The sequence below is a fragment of the Myripristis murdjan genome, chromosome 1 (genome assembly GCF_902150065.1).
Source record: "Myripristis murdjan chromosome 1, fMyrMur1.1, whole genome shotgun sequence".
Lineage (NCBI taxonomy): Eukaryota > Metazoa > Chordata > Actinopteri > Holocentriformes > Holocentridae > Myripristis > Myripristis murdjan.
Window position 1 is genome coordinate 2,143,048 of NC_043980.1, and position 12,842 is coordinate 2,155,889.

The window sequence follows — 12,842 nt, forward strand, 5'->3', positions numbered from 1 at the left end:
TGTGTGTGTGTGTGTGTGTGTGTGTGTGTGTCGTGCCTCACCTCCCTATGTAAGAATTTACCTCCATGTCAACAAGCTAACGAGCTAAAAGCTAAACTAATTACTCCGTCCTCCCTGTGCTATGCTGATTATAGATTATAGATTAGTCTTTTAATCTCTTCAGTCACTTTTCAAGTCCAAAACACCAAACATGGAACAGTTTTAGTTTTGCTAAATGCAAAAATTCACCTGCTTTTCTTCGCTAACATTTTTTTTAAAAAATTGTTTTTCCGGCTGCTGGAAAGCCTGAAAACATCTCAGACCTTCTCACAGGCGTTCATCATTAGTTTGGACATTTTTATTATGGATGAAATTATTAATCGAGTCATCTAAAAAAAAAAATGAAAGAAAGAAAGAAGGAAAATTCACCAGATGAATCGGCAAAGAAGATATTTGTTAGTTGCAGCCCCTAAAGCTAACGGCTGCTTAGCTTTATCACACAAAACTGACTGTTTAGCTCACCTTTACCTTTACCTTTTCATGGATAGTTTATATTTCTTATTTCTTTCGCCAGCTGTTATAATTATGCATGTAATATATTCTTCTGCAACTGATCCAGTTTGTCTTCGGTAATAAAGTATTTCTGATTCTGATACCTGTATGCTCCATTTAAAAGGCACTGACCTCCACATAAGCTAAACAGAATGCACCTTTAAATTTAAAGCGAACTACAGCGGGCTGACTCTCACAAATCTGTCTTCATATTTATTATCATGAAGTCTTGTTGCATTTATCTCCGCACTGTAACCCAGTGACTCTCAGTCCAGGACGACCACCTGTTCAGGTAGCTTCAGTTGCTAAATGATCAAAAGGAGGCGTGGCTTTGAAAAACAGCTGTCTTGGTATTTCACTAGAAAACAGAAAAAAAAAAAAAAAACCCAGCCATGATAACATTGCATAGGCTGCTAAAACTGCTTTTTCTTTCCCGCAATGTGTTAATCAGCTGGCGACCCCCCAAAAATCATCCCGCGTCCCTCTGCAGGGCCCCGACCCACAGCTTGAGAACCACTGCTAGAATATTAGCTATGTTATCTTCACATTGTGAAACCGGCATTTAATCTCCATATTACACAGCCAAAATTTATTTAAACTGTCCTGTCCTAAATTACAGTTTAAGCTGTAATATGCTATAACATAATAAACTTCATCATCATCATCATCGTCAGTGAGGATGAAGGGTAAATCATTAATTCACTTTATCAAATCTGTCCTCTAGAGGGATGAATAGATAGAGGGTGTAATTCAGGGTAATCTAAATTTACATTCGCCTCCTATCCAGGCTGACAAATCTTTATTTAATGATAAATTATGACGAGAAGTCATTAAAGGCAACACGGCGAGTGCTTTTCTGAAAATATGTTTAATTTGATTTTTTTTCCTGTTCTCTTCATGCTTGTTTACTGAAAGAGTGTATGGTTGTTTTTGGTGTTTATTTGATTTTGATATTGATTCATAACCACATCCTCAGTTTCCCCCCAGTTAAAACTCAGTTAAATAAAAGCGGCGGTGGCGGTGGCGATGGCGGCGGCGGCGGCGGCGGGTTCGTCGGGTCTGATCTCCCTGCTCTCATGTGTTCTGCCTCGACTCTGTCTCTGCTGCTTTAACCACGTTTCTTTTCGACTTTTCAGTTTGGACATTATCACATAGACAGACAGGTACAAACCAGTGTGTCCCAGTGCTGTCCTGTACCCCTCCCCCACCCCACCCCACCCTTCCCACCCCCACCTCCATATTCAAGGGGTCGACCAATATTGATTTTCAGGGCCGATACCAAAACCAGTATTAGTGATCCAGGACACTGATAACTGATATCAAGTGCCAATATTCATTTGCAGTAAATTTGAAAATTACAGTGTTTTGAGTTAAAAAACAAAAAACACTTAATTAACATTACTATAAGTTAAAAAAAAAACAAAAAAACAATAAAATTAGCAGAAAATTAGAAAAAAAAAATCCACAAAATTACCAGAAAATATCACAAACAAACAAGGAAAGTATTTTTATAATCATTAAAATGATTTAAATGTGAAATTCAGTTATTTTATACTGCATCAGATTTAAATCCAGTCCATCTTTAACAGAAATTGTAGCCCTTCTGTCCTCAACTTGGTGTTTCTGTCTTTCTGTAAAACTGAATGAAATACTAATCCAGTGAAACAGGAAACGAAACCACGTAACCAGGTCATCAGAAACCACCCATTTTTCCCCGCTGCTCGGTTTGCATATCGGCCTTCATCTCTGTCAAAAGTTTCATATCTCTAATTAAAAAATGATGAACATCGGCCCTGATAGTCATCAGGAAGCGATAATTGGTCGATTCCTACTCCATATACCTTTGTTACACACACACACACACACACTAAACCTGATTACAGTCACTGTCAGTGTCAAGTGAAAACCTCGTATCTCCAACTTTTCTGGAGTAAGCAACCTTGTTTTCAGCGTGATGACGATGCATTTTATTTTGAAAGGCTGCTGTCAGCTCACAGAGGAAAGCCTAATCCTGAATCCCTGAAAACACAAAACAGCACCAAGAGTGGAGGGACGGGGTTTTTCACACACACAGGAGTGATATGTACATCCATATAAAGACACACACACACACACACACACACACACTGTGTCCTCAGTTCCCATCCTGCTTCCTGGTGGTCGCTGCAGCAGAAACCTGTCTGTCTCTCCTGAGTCCACACTCTCACCTGTCACCTGTCAGGAACGTCAGGGTTTCATGAGTTCTGCCAAATTAACTTGATTTGTTGTGACGTGGAGCTTCATGCAGCAGCCGGCCCGCACTGCGGAGCTGCAGCCGCCATCATTATTGACTCAGGGTGAGGAGCGGTTAGTTAGTCACTGCTCGTTAGTGTCTCAGGCCAGGCGTCTGCAGAGGGGGCTCCTGAAGGGGCCTCCAGGGGCTGTGAACGCAACACTCCAGTGTTTTGGGAAAATCCCCTTTTCCCCGGCTTCCCCAGACTGAGACCAGATGTTGGACACCGTTTCCACCTCTGGACGTCCAGTGGTTCAGCTCCTGTGGGTAGCATTTCCTGTTAGCTTAGCATAAAGGCTTGAAGTCTATGGGAGTCGTTAGCCTGGCTCTATCAAAGTGGAAAAAATAAACTTTACAGCAGCTCTGAAGCTGTCTGATTCACACAGGGGATCATGTGGATTTGAAAAAAAAACATCTTGGAATTCAAAACACCAACAACACGGAAATGTAAAAAAATAAATAAATAAATAAAAAATAAAGTGGATCAATGCGTAGAATTATTGCGAAAAATAGAATACTAAAATTGAAAGTTCACACAAAATGAGATCTGAAACAAACAAATTAGGGAAGTTTGTGCACCAGACGGTAGATCAGTTCAGTCAGCATGAAATTGATCATTAACATGTGACTTTGTGTGCTGTATGTCGGCAGATGTGGTTAAATACCATGATCAGGGTCACGTCTTATGATTTTTGGGGATTTTTGATTTTGTCCACATCAGCCTGCCCTGCTGTGTGTCCGGTGATGTGGAGGGTTTTACCTTTTGTTTTCACACCCCAGTTTGAAGCATGCTGGAAGCCTCCACATGAAGAGCTCTTTGTGTTTCCCCGTTCCCAAACAGCCCTCCATCTTGTATTATGTCACATTATATTCTGTTATTTCTTCTGCTGTCAAATCCCTCCGAGTTTATGAAAGCATGTTAAAGCCTCCAGGCTCCACTAAAGCCGGTCTCAAACTCTCAAAACCCACAATGCACGTTATTTTCCTCACCGCAGGGATTCGGCTCCTTTTTGAAATGTAAATTATGAGAGTGTTGGATGTTCTGTAAGTCGAATCCCGGACTGACAAGCCCCAAGTCCTCGTTCTGTTTACGTGAAGAAACAAACTTGAGGACAAAACCTCGGCAATGCGGAGGAAACGGCTGAGTGCTGGTGTATAACACATCCACACACTCATCAGCTGTCAGGGGGGCAAAATAACAACCACCGCCAGCAAAATGCCAGGATGTTGTGGCTAAAACACACTTTGATAGATGAGAAAAAAGATAAAACAGCACCTGAAACTAATTTTTCGTCCAATCAGACGCCGTGAATGGTGGTTAGAAAACTGACAGAGAGTTTGGGGTCTCAGGTTTTAGCTGCGAATGTCTTATAAACTCACACTCTGAGCTAAAATGTCTTACCCAGTGTTACCTTAGTGACCAGAGAGCTTACTGAGACGCGCACACACACACACACACACACACACACACACACACACACACACACACACAAACACACACACACACACACAGTAAACCTTCCTGTGGTGCTGTAAATTGCTGTCTCTGTCTGTGTGTTTTCAGTTGCTGCTGGTGGAGTGTGTGTGTGTGTGTGATGCCATTAGCTGCAGTTTCGTCGTGTCCAGCCTGAATACTAATAACAAAGCAGCGTGTGTCCTAAATATTAAATATGTTACACTCAGCTGCTTGTAGAGGCTAAACCGACATAAACAGACAAAGAGGTGGATTTCCTTGGATGGATCTTGGTGGTTTCCTGTCGTTGTGGTGCTTTCCTGTCATGTGGTCCTTCACCAGGTCAGCTCAGGTGTTCAGGTGTTTGGTCTCACCTGTGGCTTCCTGTGCTCAGATACCAACTTTGTGCTGGGAAACGCTCAGATCGTGGACTGGCCCATCGTCTACAGCAACGACGGCTTCTGCAAGCTGTCCGGTTACCACCGAGCCGAGGTCATGCAGAAGAGCAGCACCTGCAGGTACACACACACACACACACACACACACACACACACACACACATTTTGTTTTGAAAACGTTTGTAGATCATAGTTGGTAGCATTAATCAGTATCTTTGATTTTTATTTTCATGCCAAAGAAATCAAAGACTGTAAGGGGTCAGGCCGATCCTGCAGGAGTTTGGGATCAGGAGAGTACTGGGTGGTCCTGGATGGTCTTGGATTGTCCTGGATTGTCCAGGGTGGTCCTAGATTGTCTTGGATTGTCCTAGGTGGTCTGGGATTGCCCTGGATTGTTCTGGGTGGGCATGGATTGGATTGTCCTAGATTGTTGTGGATTGTCCAGGGTGGTCCTGGATGGTCCTGGGTGGTCATGGGTTGTCCGAGGTGGTCCTGGATGGTCCTGGATTGTCCTGGCTGTTCTGGTTGATCCTGGATTGTCCCTGGTTGTCCTGGGTTGTTCTTGGTGGCCCTGGGTGGTTCTGGTTGATCCTGGATTGTCCCTGGTGGTCCTGGATTGTCCTGGGTGGTCCGGCATTGTCCTGGATTATCCTGGGTTATCCTGGATGGTCCTGGAATGTCCATTGTGGTCAATCCAGGACCATGCAGGACCACCCAGGACCACGTACTTCGTCATCCTGCTGGTAAAACTGACCAAACTGACCTCCAGCTCTCCGGGTCGTGCAGCTGATATTTATGATGGGCAGATATGGTTGTGATTGTTGCTGAGACGTCAGAACAGGACTGTCCCAGTCCTTCAAATGTCATCAGTGCTGCTGTATTTTCTCCCGCAGCTTCATGTACGGCGAGCTGACGGACAAGGAGACCAGCGAGAAGGTCCGGCAGACCTTTGAGAACTACGAGATGAACTCCTTTGAGATCCTGATGTACAAGAAAAACCGTGAGCACTTCTTACTTCCAGCACTTCACATCACCTTAACGGTGCCACTCAACATTTTAGGAATCTGTGTTGTTTCATCACTGTCGCCTCTGACCGAAGCAGAACACATTTAGAAGATTGATAACACCTGCATGAGTTATTAGGTAGCAGGTTTCGCTCCTGTATTAAACGTATGGACTGCAACAATCCGCCTTTTTTTAAAGTTTCGATCCAATTCCTGGGCTTTGTGTATCGTTTTTTTCTTGTTATTATTGTTTTTATTGTTGTTGTTGGTGGTATTATATGCAGAGTTACATGAGGCTGTGGGAAACCACACAAAACATCTTGTTCAAAAGAGGAAAAATATACAAAAATGTATTAAATTCAAATTAGGGATGGTCCGATCCGATCCACTGGATCGGTATCGGGTCCGATCCAGGCCAAAATGACTGGATCAGGTATCGGATTTCTTTTATTAGAACCCGTCTGATCCGATCCATAAGCCCAAACTATCTCATATATCCTCAACTTCACTTTGCGCAACATGCCGTAACACAGACGAGCTGTCGCCATGGTTGCCGTGTGCCTGTGTTTTCGTCACGTGAACGTGGTGTTTTTAGATGTCAGTATCAAGCAAATTACATCCACGTATTATTAACAACTTTTAGAGGATCGGAATCGGCCGATCCTCAAGGCTGCAGTATCGGTATCAGTATCGGATGTGAAATAGTGGTATCGAGCCATCCCTAATTCAAATGTATTCCAATGTAGTTTATCTGAACTGCAGGCTAAGTGGTGCCAGTGTCACGTGGTTATGTTTAGGCAACAAATCCCAAACCTCAACCAAGTGGTTTTGTTGTCTAAATGTAATCACGTGACACTGACACGTGATAAAAGTGAGGAAAAAGGGAGAAGGCCTGTCCTGATGCCGAAGTGACCAGGTTGCGGTATTTGATGCCGTGGGAATGAGAACGTGTTGACGTGGACACTGTCAGCTTTTGTAAAACTGAGTTTGTGTTGTGCTTAGATGTTGCTAAACGGTAATGTATTCAGCTTCTCATCCTGATGCCGACCGTCTGCTCTGAGTTTCTGCATTGGATGCGTAAGTTTCCTGCTTCGGTTTCCCGCCGCCCTGTTCCTGCTTCCCGATCTCTCTGAGTCGATGTCGTATCAGGAATTTGCCACAGACTTCACTTGCTTTGCTTTCATTCACCAATTATGACTAAAATGAGGAGTCGAAAGCTCAAATAAACCTTCTCAAACTATCTCCAGCTGACTGTCAGTGGAGCAGGTTGAGTTAGATCGGTTTGTTCTCAGACGCGAGGGGCAGCAAACCGACTCCGGTGTTTTCCTGTCTCCGCTGCAGGGATGCCGGTGTGGTTTTTCGTGAAGATCGCTCCGATCAGGAATGAGCAGGACAAAGTCGTCTTGTTTTTGTGCACCTTCAGTGACATCACCGCCTTCAAGCAGCCGATTGAGGATGACTCTTCAAAAGGTGAGCGTGGCGCTAACATCTCAGGAAAGAGCCTCAGTCCATATTGGCAGTGGAGCGTTTTCCCATGATGCAACACTGTCTTCACACGCTGATTTACCAGACTGAACATAACATTTCCTCCCTGACGTGCACAGTCTGAGGTGCATAAAAACAGATCTACTGTCTCTCTCTCTCTCTAGTGTTGCTATAGACACTTAAATTTACCTGCTGCATAAAGCCTCCTCATGAGTGACTGACTCACATAGCCTGTCGCGCAATGCATTATGGGTAAAATAAGGCACTTTAGACAGGAGAAAAATGGCGAATGCAACAGTGGCACATTTTACATCTGCTCAAAAGCTGTTTCCTGGAGGAATACAATGCTGAAAACAGTGTGTTAAATTAATAGAAAAATAACAGCTACCTTGTCGCGATGTGATCAATACCTCCTGCCTGATCAGTACTGCACATGTGCAACTCACATTTGATCTGATGCGAGCCTCAATAAAACAATGGAAACCTCAGCTCGTTAGCTAAAAGTAGCATCGCTTTCATGTGCTCAGCAAATCAGATGAAGGAAAGTTGTCGCCTTTAGCTTAATAAGCTAATTAGCATAATAAGCAAATAAAAAGAAGGCTAGCTTTAACCAACAAAACTTAAAATCTATACTCTAGAGAAGTATAGAAATTAGGTGATGAGCAGCATTAATTATTTATTATTTATTTTTACATTTTCTTATCTGTTGTATCTCCAGAATTACATACTTTCTTGAATTTCTGTTAATTTATTGTTATATTTCCAGAACTACTGATCATGTTACATGTTTGGAAAACAAATTATGAGTTGTATACTGACCATGTTAATGTAAGATGTTATAATGGGGTAGGAAATAACAAGCTTTAGCTTCCTCCTACTCCTTTTTTTTTTTTTTAACTTGTAGACAAACTTTTTTTTTTTCTTTTTTCAGCCTATGGCTTTGATGATTGAGGTTGTGCATTATGCATGATCTACATTTTCCAAAAAATAAATAATAAATAAATAAATAAATAACTTTCGTTAACAAGGTTTTTTTTTTCACTGTTTTATTGAAACAAACATAAAACAAAGCCTAAACTAAACTTGTGACTTTTGACATTTGTAGCTGTGTTTTTAGCATCTATTAATACTTAATCTGTTGATATTGAAAATGTTGTGAGCTTTTTGTTAAAACATGTTTAATAAAAGCTCAAGTCGTGCAGAGGTTAGAACAGCGAGTTTCCAAACTGTGGTTCCTGACCCAGCGGAGGGTCCTGGGAAAGCTGCCTCAGTGCCGTCTTCGCTCAGTAACAGAGAATAATTTGAAAACCAAGAGCAACTTAAAATCAGTGAGGATCATTCTTCAGAAACAAAAAAAGGCACCGCATAGGAAGCATCATGAATTGTGTATTGATTATGTATTGATTATGATTTTGTAGTCTGTCAGGGACCTGATGATGTGGAAGACCCCAAATTTGTTCTTTACTGGAAACGTTAGCTCTGGTGAAGTCTCTGAAACGGAGAAGCCACCTCATGACCAAGATTTTGCTCAATGTGGAAGGAGGGAGTTTTTCTTTTCACTGATTCAGCTTACAAAACCTTGGACCGGTTTAATGAATTTTATTTAACATCTCAGTGTCGTGTTTGATCGCAGGTTGGGGTAAATTTGCCCGTCTGACCCGGGCGCTGACCAGCAGTCGAGGCGTTCTGCAGCAGCTGGCGCCGACCGTCCACAAGGGCGAGAACGTCCACAAGCACTCACGCCTGGCAGAGGTAAAGAAAAAAACCAACACCAACAAAGAGGATTATGACAAAACAATTTAAAAAAAGTCCCAGTACCTTTTTTTTGAGGAAATTAAACAGTTCTTTTTATGTTTATTTCCCATTTGAATTTGAATGTAGATACGGCAATTAACGGCTGCAGGATATTTCCACATAGTAACCTTGCGCCTGAAGAAACAACTTGATAGCACTTTTACAAATAATTGTAATAATATCTGTTACTGCAAATAATTAACATCTTTGATTAATGACTTTTTAATTTATTTTTTGAATTGATTTAAAGTGAAGATACCGGTATCATTTGAAGCTAGACAAACTAAGGAATCCTTTGATGTCAAACATGCTAGCTTGTCGGCAAGGCGGCTTAATATCGCTGCAAAGTTTGGCTCAATTTCGACGAGAGAAAATCTGTCATGTGTTTCCAGCGGGTCCCTTGACCTTTGGAAACACCTCCTGACCTCCTGACCTCTGAATGAAAATGGGTTCTCTGGGCAGCCATGGCTCTCCCCTTTGCAGACACGCCCACCTTCTGCTAATCCCATGCAGTTTGGGCCCCAAAGCCTGCAGTCCACATGTGTTCTTGTGGCCTGTTGTAAAATGGTGTGTGTGTGCAGACTGGGGCCTAAACAGTCTTGGAGCTGCATCAGTTGGCTTTGACTGGAAAGCTGAGACTCTTGTGGATTCAATGAGCCACATTTGATTCCTGTGTGATGATGTTGGCCCCCATAGCAGCCATTTCACTGCAGCCAGAGACTTTTGTCCAACTGGACGTCGCTGGAGAAAATGACCTCTAGTGACCTCTAGGAGAATCACAGCCTCATCAAACTTTACAGACACAAACTAGAGAGCGAGGCCGTTCAGAGGAGCCCTGCTTCTCCACACAGACTGACAACAACGACGAGTTGTGAAATGTGACGAGTTGTGAAATACCGTATTGATTTTAAACTTCTTTTATTTGTATACAAAGCCCTGAATGGAGCGGCCCCCTCCTACATGACAGAACTTTTAACCCCCCCACTCCCCCTCCAGACCCCTCAGGTCGGCTGACCTAGGGCTTTTAACGGTTCCACGGACTAATTTTAAACTCAGGGGTGACCGTGCCTTCGCGGTTGCTGCCCCCAGACTCTGGAATCCAGGCTAAAAACATACCTTTTTACTGTAGCTTTTGAGTCCTCCTGATATTGCTTTTGCTCGCCTTGATCTTTGTTGATTGCTGTTTTGTTCTGATTATTACTTTACTTCTTTGTATTTATTTCATTCATTTTTAATTTTGTATTTATTTAATCCATTTTTGAACTGTACAGCACTTTGGTCAACTTGGGTAGTTTTTAAATGTGCTTTATAAATGTGCTTTATAAATTTGATTGATTGATTGAGTTTCTGACACATTTCCCCAACAGAGAATGATTAAAACAACAACAACAACAAAAAAAATCACAATGGATCCTAATATAGAATCGCATTACATAAGAATCCAAGCGGCACCCAAGTATCTGGGTAACATCGAATCGGAAGATGAACATATCGTTGTGATGTGATGTGGAACTAGGAATGTATTGCTGTGTTTGCACAGAGACTGAGGAGAAAACTGGTGATTTAGTCTCTCATCTGAGCAGAAGAAGACTAACATGTCCCGTAAATAGACCTGAAACTGGGCCAAAAGCACCAGCGCCTCTAAGTACCATCAACATCTCTCACTTCCTGTTATTTGGCAGAGCAGAGTGTGCTCAGACGGGCCGGCAGAGGAACTTCCTGCTGGTTTCTAATCCTCTGCTCGCTAACCGTGGCGTCGTCAAAAAACAAAACCTGCACCTGCTCCTTACCTCGCGCCGCTCGGTCAGCCGCGGCTCCCAGCGGTGACGCCGAAGGAACTGAAACTGAACTGAAGCTCAGTCAGCTGCCGCCCTCGTCACAGCTTCTCACCTGCAGAGCAGTTTCAGTTCACTTCAGCTGAAATTCTTGTGAACGGCGTCTGAATGCAGCCAGCATCACCGAGCCGACCTTTAAATATGATTTTAGCAGTTACAAATAGAGGTTTCTTGTCATCTTTAAAAATTATTCTTGCAAGTGGTCTGATATTATTATTATTATTATTAGTAGTATTATTAGTCGTAGTCGTAGTAGTATGGTAGTTTTCTTGGAATTTAATTTTAAATATACATTTATGATAATATAAATGATAATTTATGGTACTTCCTTGTCATTTTTAAAATTTTTTGTCCGTTTTTTTGTATTTTTTCTTTTACAATTTTTATTTAATTAAAATTTTTATTTAACCTATTTTAAATGTAACTTGAATTTTTTTTGTTGTCTTTCTATTGTATTTATTTATTTATTTATTTTTTACAAATTTATTACTAATTTGCAGGACATTTTTTGCTAATTTGCTCATTGCCTTTTTCCCCCTTATGTTTTTAAAAGAAATCCTGTTAATTTGCTCAGGTTTCAAAGGGTTAATTCATTGGATATCACTATAACACAAAAATACGAATGATTGATTATTTTAACAGTATGTTTTAATCTCACTACCTTGAATGAACACAAACCAAAATTTATCTTCATATCAGACTCCTGAGGGCAAAAAATGGCTAAAATATAACTATAATGTTGTGGTGATGAGTCCGGTCCATTTTCAGCTGACAGGCTGATCAGATTCACTTGTAAACACACCGCAGTGTGTGTCGTATCTGGTGACACCTGATACTGGAGATGAAATAATATCTGAGCTGATGTTACATGAGAGTCTAGACGGCATCAGTGACGCTGCTGCGTTTTGAAGGAAAAAAGACTCTGTTGAAAAGGGAAAAAATGATGCAACATATTTTGAGTAAAAGGATCCCAGTAATGAATAGGGAGTTATGTAACCAAACAAACAGTGCTCCTTGGATTTTTTTTTTTTTTTTTTCATGAAGCCATCAGCTTTATTTCTGCAGGAAGTGAACGTCATTTAGTGGAAACGGTGCATTGTGGAGGAAGATGACTGTGGCATTAACACCAGCTGCAGGTCATGGAGGAGAGCCGCCCCGGGACGGAGCTGAGTTTAACTCAAACTCAATAATAAAACATTAAAATCTGTGAGCAAACGCAGCGATTTACAGCCGCTGCCGTTCAGCCAGAGGGCCTCGTGCTGATGATGAAGTCATTCTTCACCGCTAATTTGCTGTGGCTAATCTTTCCATTAAATCCGTAGAAATAATTAGTGTAACGCAGCACGTTTGCACTAATGAATAAACCTCTTATCAAGGCCGTGCCATTAGGGTAAAACTGTGTATACGATATATTAATCACTAATATTAACTCCTTTCCAGAGAGACCGAGCCCTTCTGGAAAGGAGTCTCAGATTCTGGGCCTGAAATCTGTTTGTTCTTTCACTTTCTTGTACTTTGGAAATATTCCTAAAGGCCTCAGTGAACGCGGCACATATCTTTATGGCTGCAAGCAAAAAAACGATTACAAAATGTCGGCTCCAGAGGAACACCGCCCTCCCCACACACACACACACACACACACACACACACACACATACCATCACTCTCCTCACTAATACAATCAATAATCCATTGGCTGAGTGGAGCTTCACTCTCCGACCTCAAAGGGAGAAGGGAGATAGAAACGGGGGAAAAAAGGGGGATTTAACAAGCTTTTCTGTTTGTCTGAAGCTTCTTCAACGTACCATAAACTGTACAGCAGCGCATTAGAGTTGTTGTAGGGAAAAATATTAGAGCTGAGAGAAAAATTTGGAATTTTCAATATTAAAGACGGGAATTTACAAGAAAAAAACTCACAAATTTAAGAGCAAAAAAAAAAAAAAAAAAAAAAAAAAAAAAAAAGAAAATTCTCTGAAATGAAACTGATAATTTTACAAGAAAAATGTCACAAATTTAAAAAAAGAAAAAAAAAGATGAAGAAAATTCCGAGATAATAAAGTCAAAAATTTG

General features: G+C 41.5%; 1 protein-coding gene across 1 annotated transcript in view; it reads left to right on the plus strand.

Annotated features, from left to right (window-relative positions):
* Positions 1 to 12,842, plus strand: part of LOC115379508 (potassium voltage-gated channel subfamily H member 1-like) — a 65,286-nt gene that overhangs the window by 239 nt on the left and 52,205 nt on the right. Inside the window, exons 2-5 of the mRNA XM_030080631.1 lie at positions 4,651 to 4,774; positions 5,548 to 5,654; positions 7,000 to 7,128; positions 8,777 to 8,895. Of these exons, the coding sequence (XP_029936491.1) occupies positions 4,651 to 4,774; positions 5,548 to 5,654; positions 7,000 to 7,128; positions 8,777 to 8,895 (479 nt within the window). The remainder of the gene's footprint in view (positions 1 to 4,650; positions 4,775 to 5,547; positions 5,655 to 6,999; positions 7,129 to 8,776; positions 8,896 to 12,842) is intronic.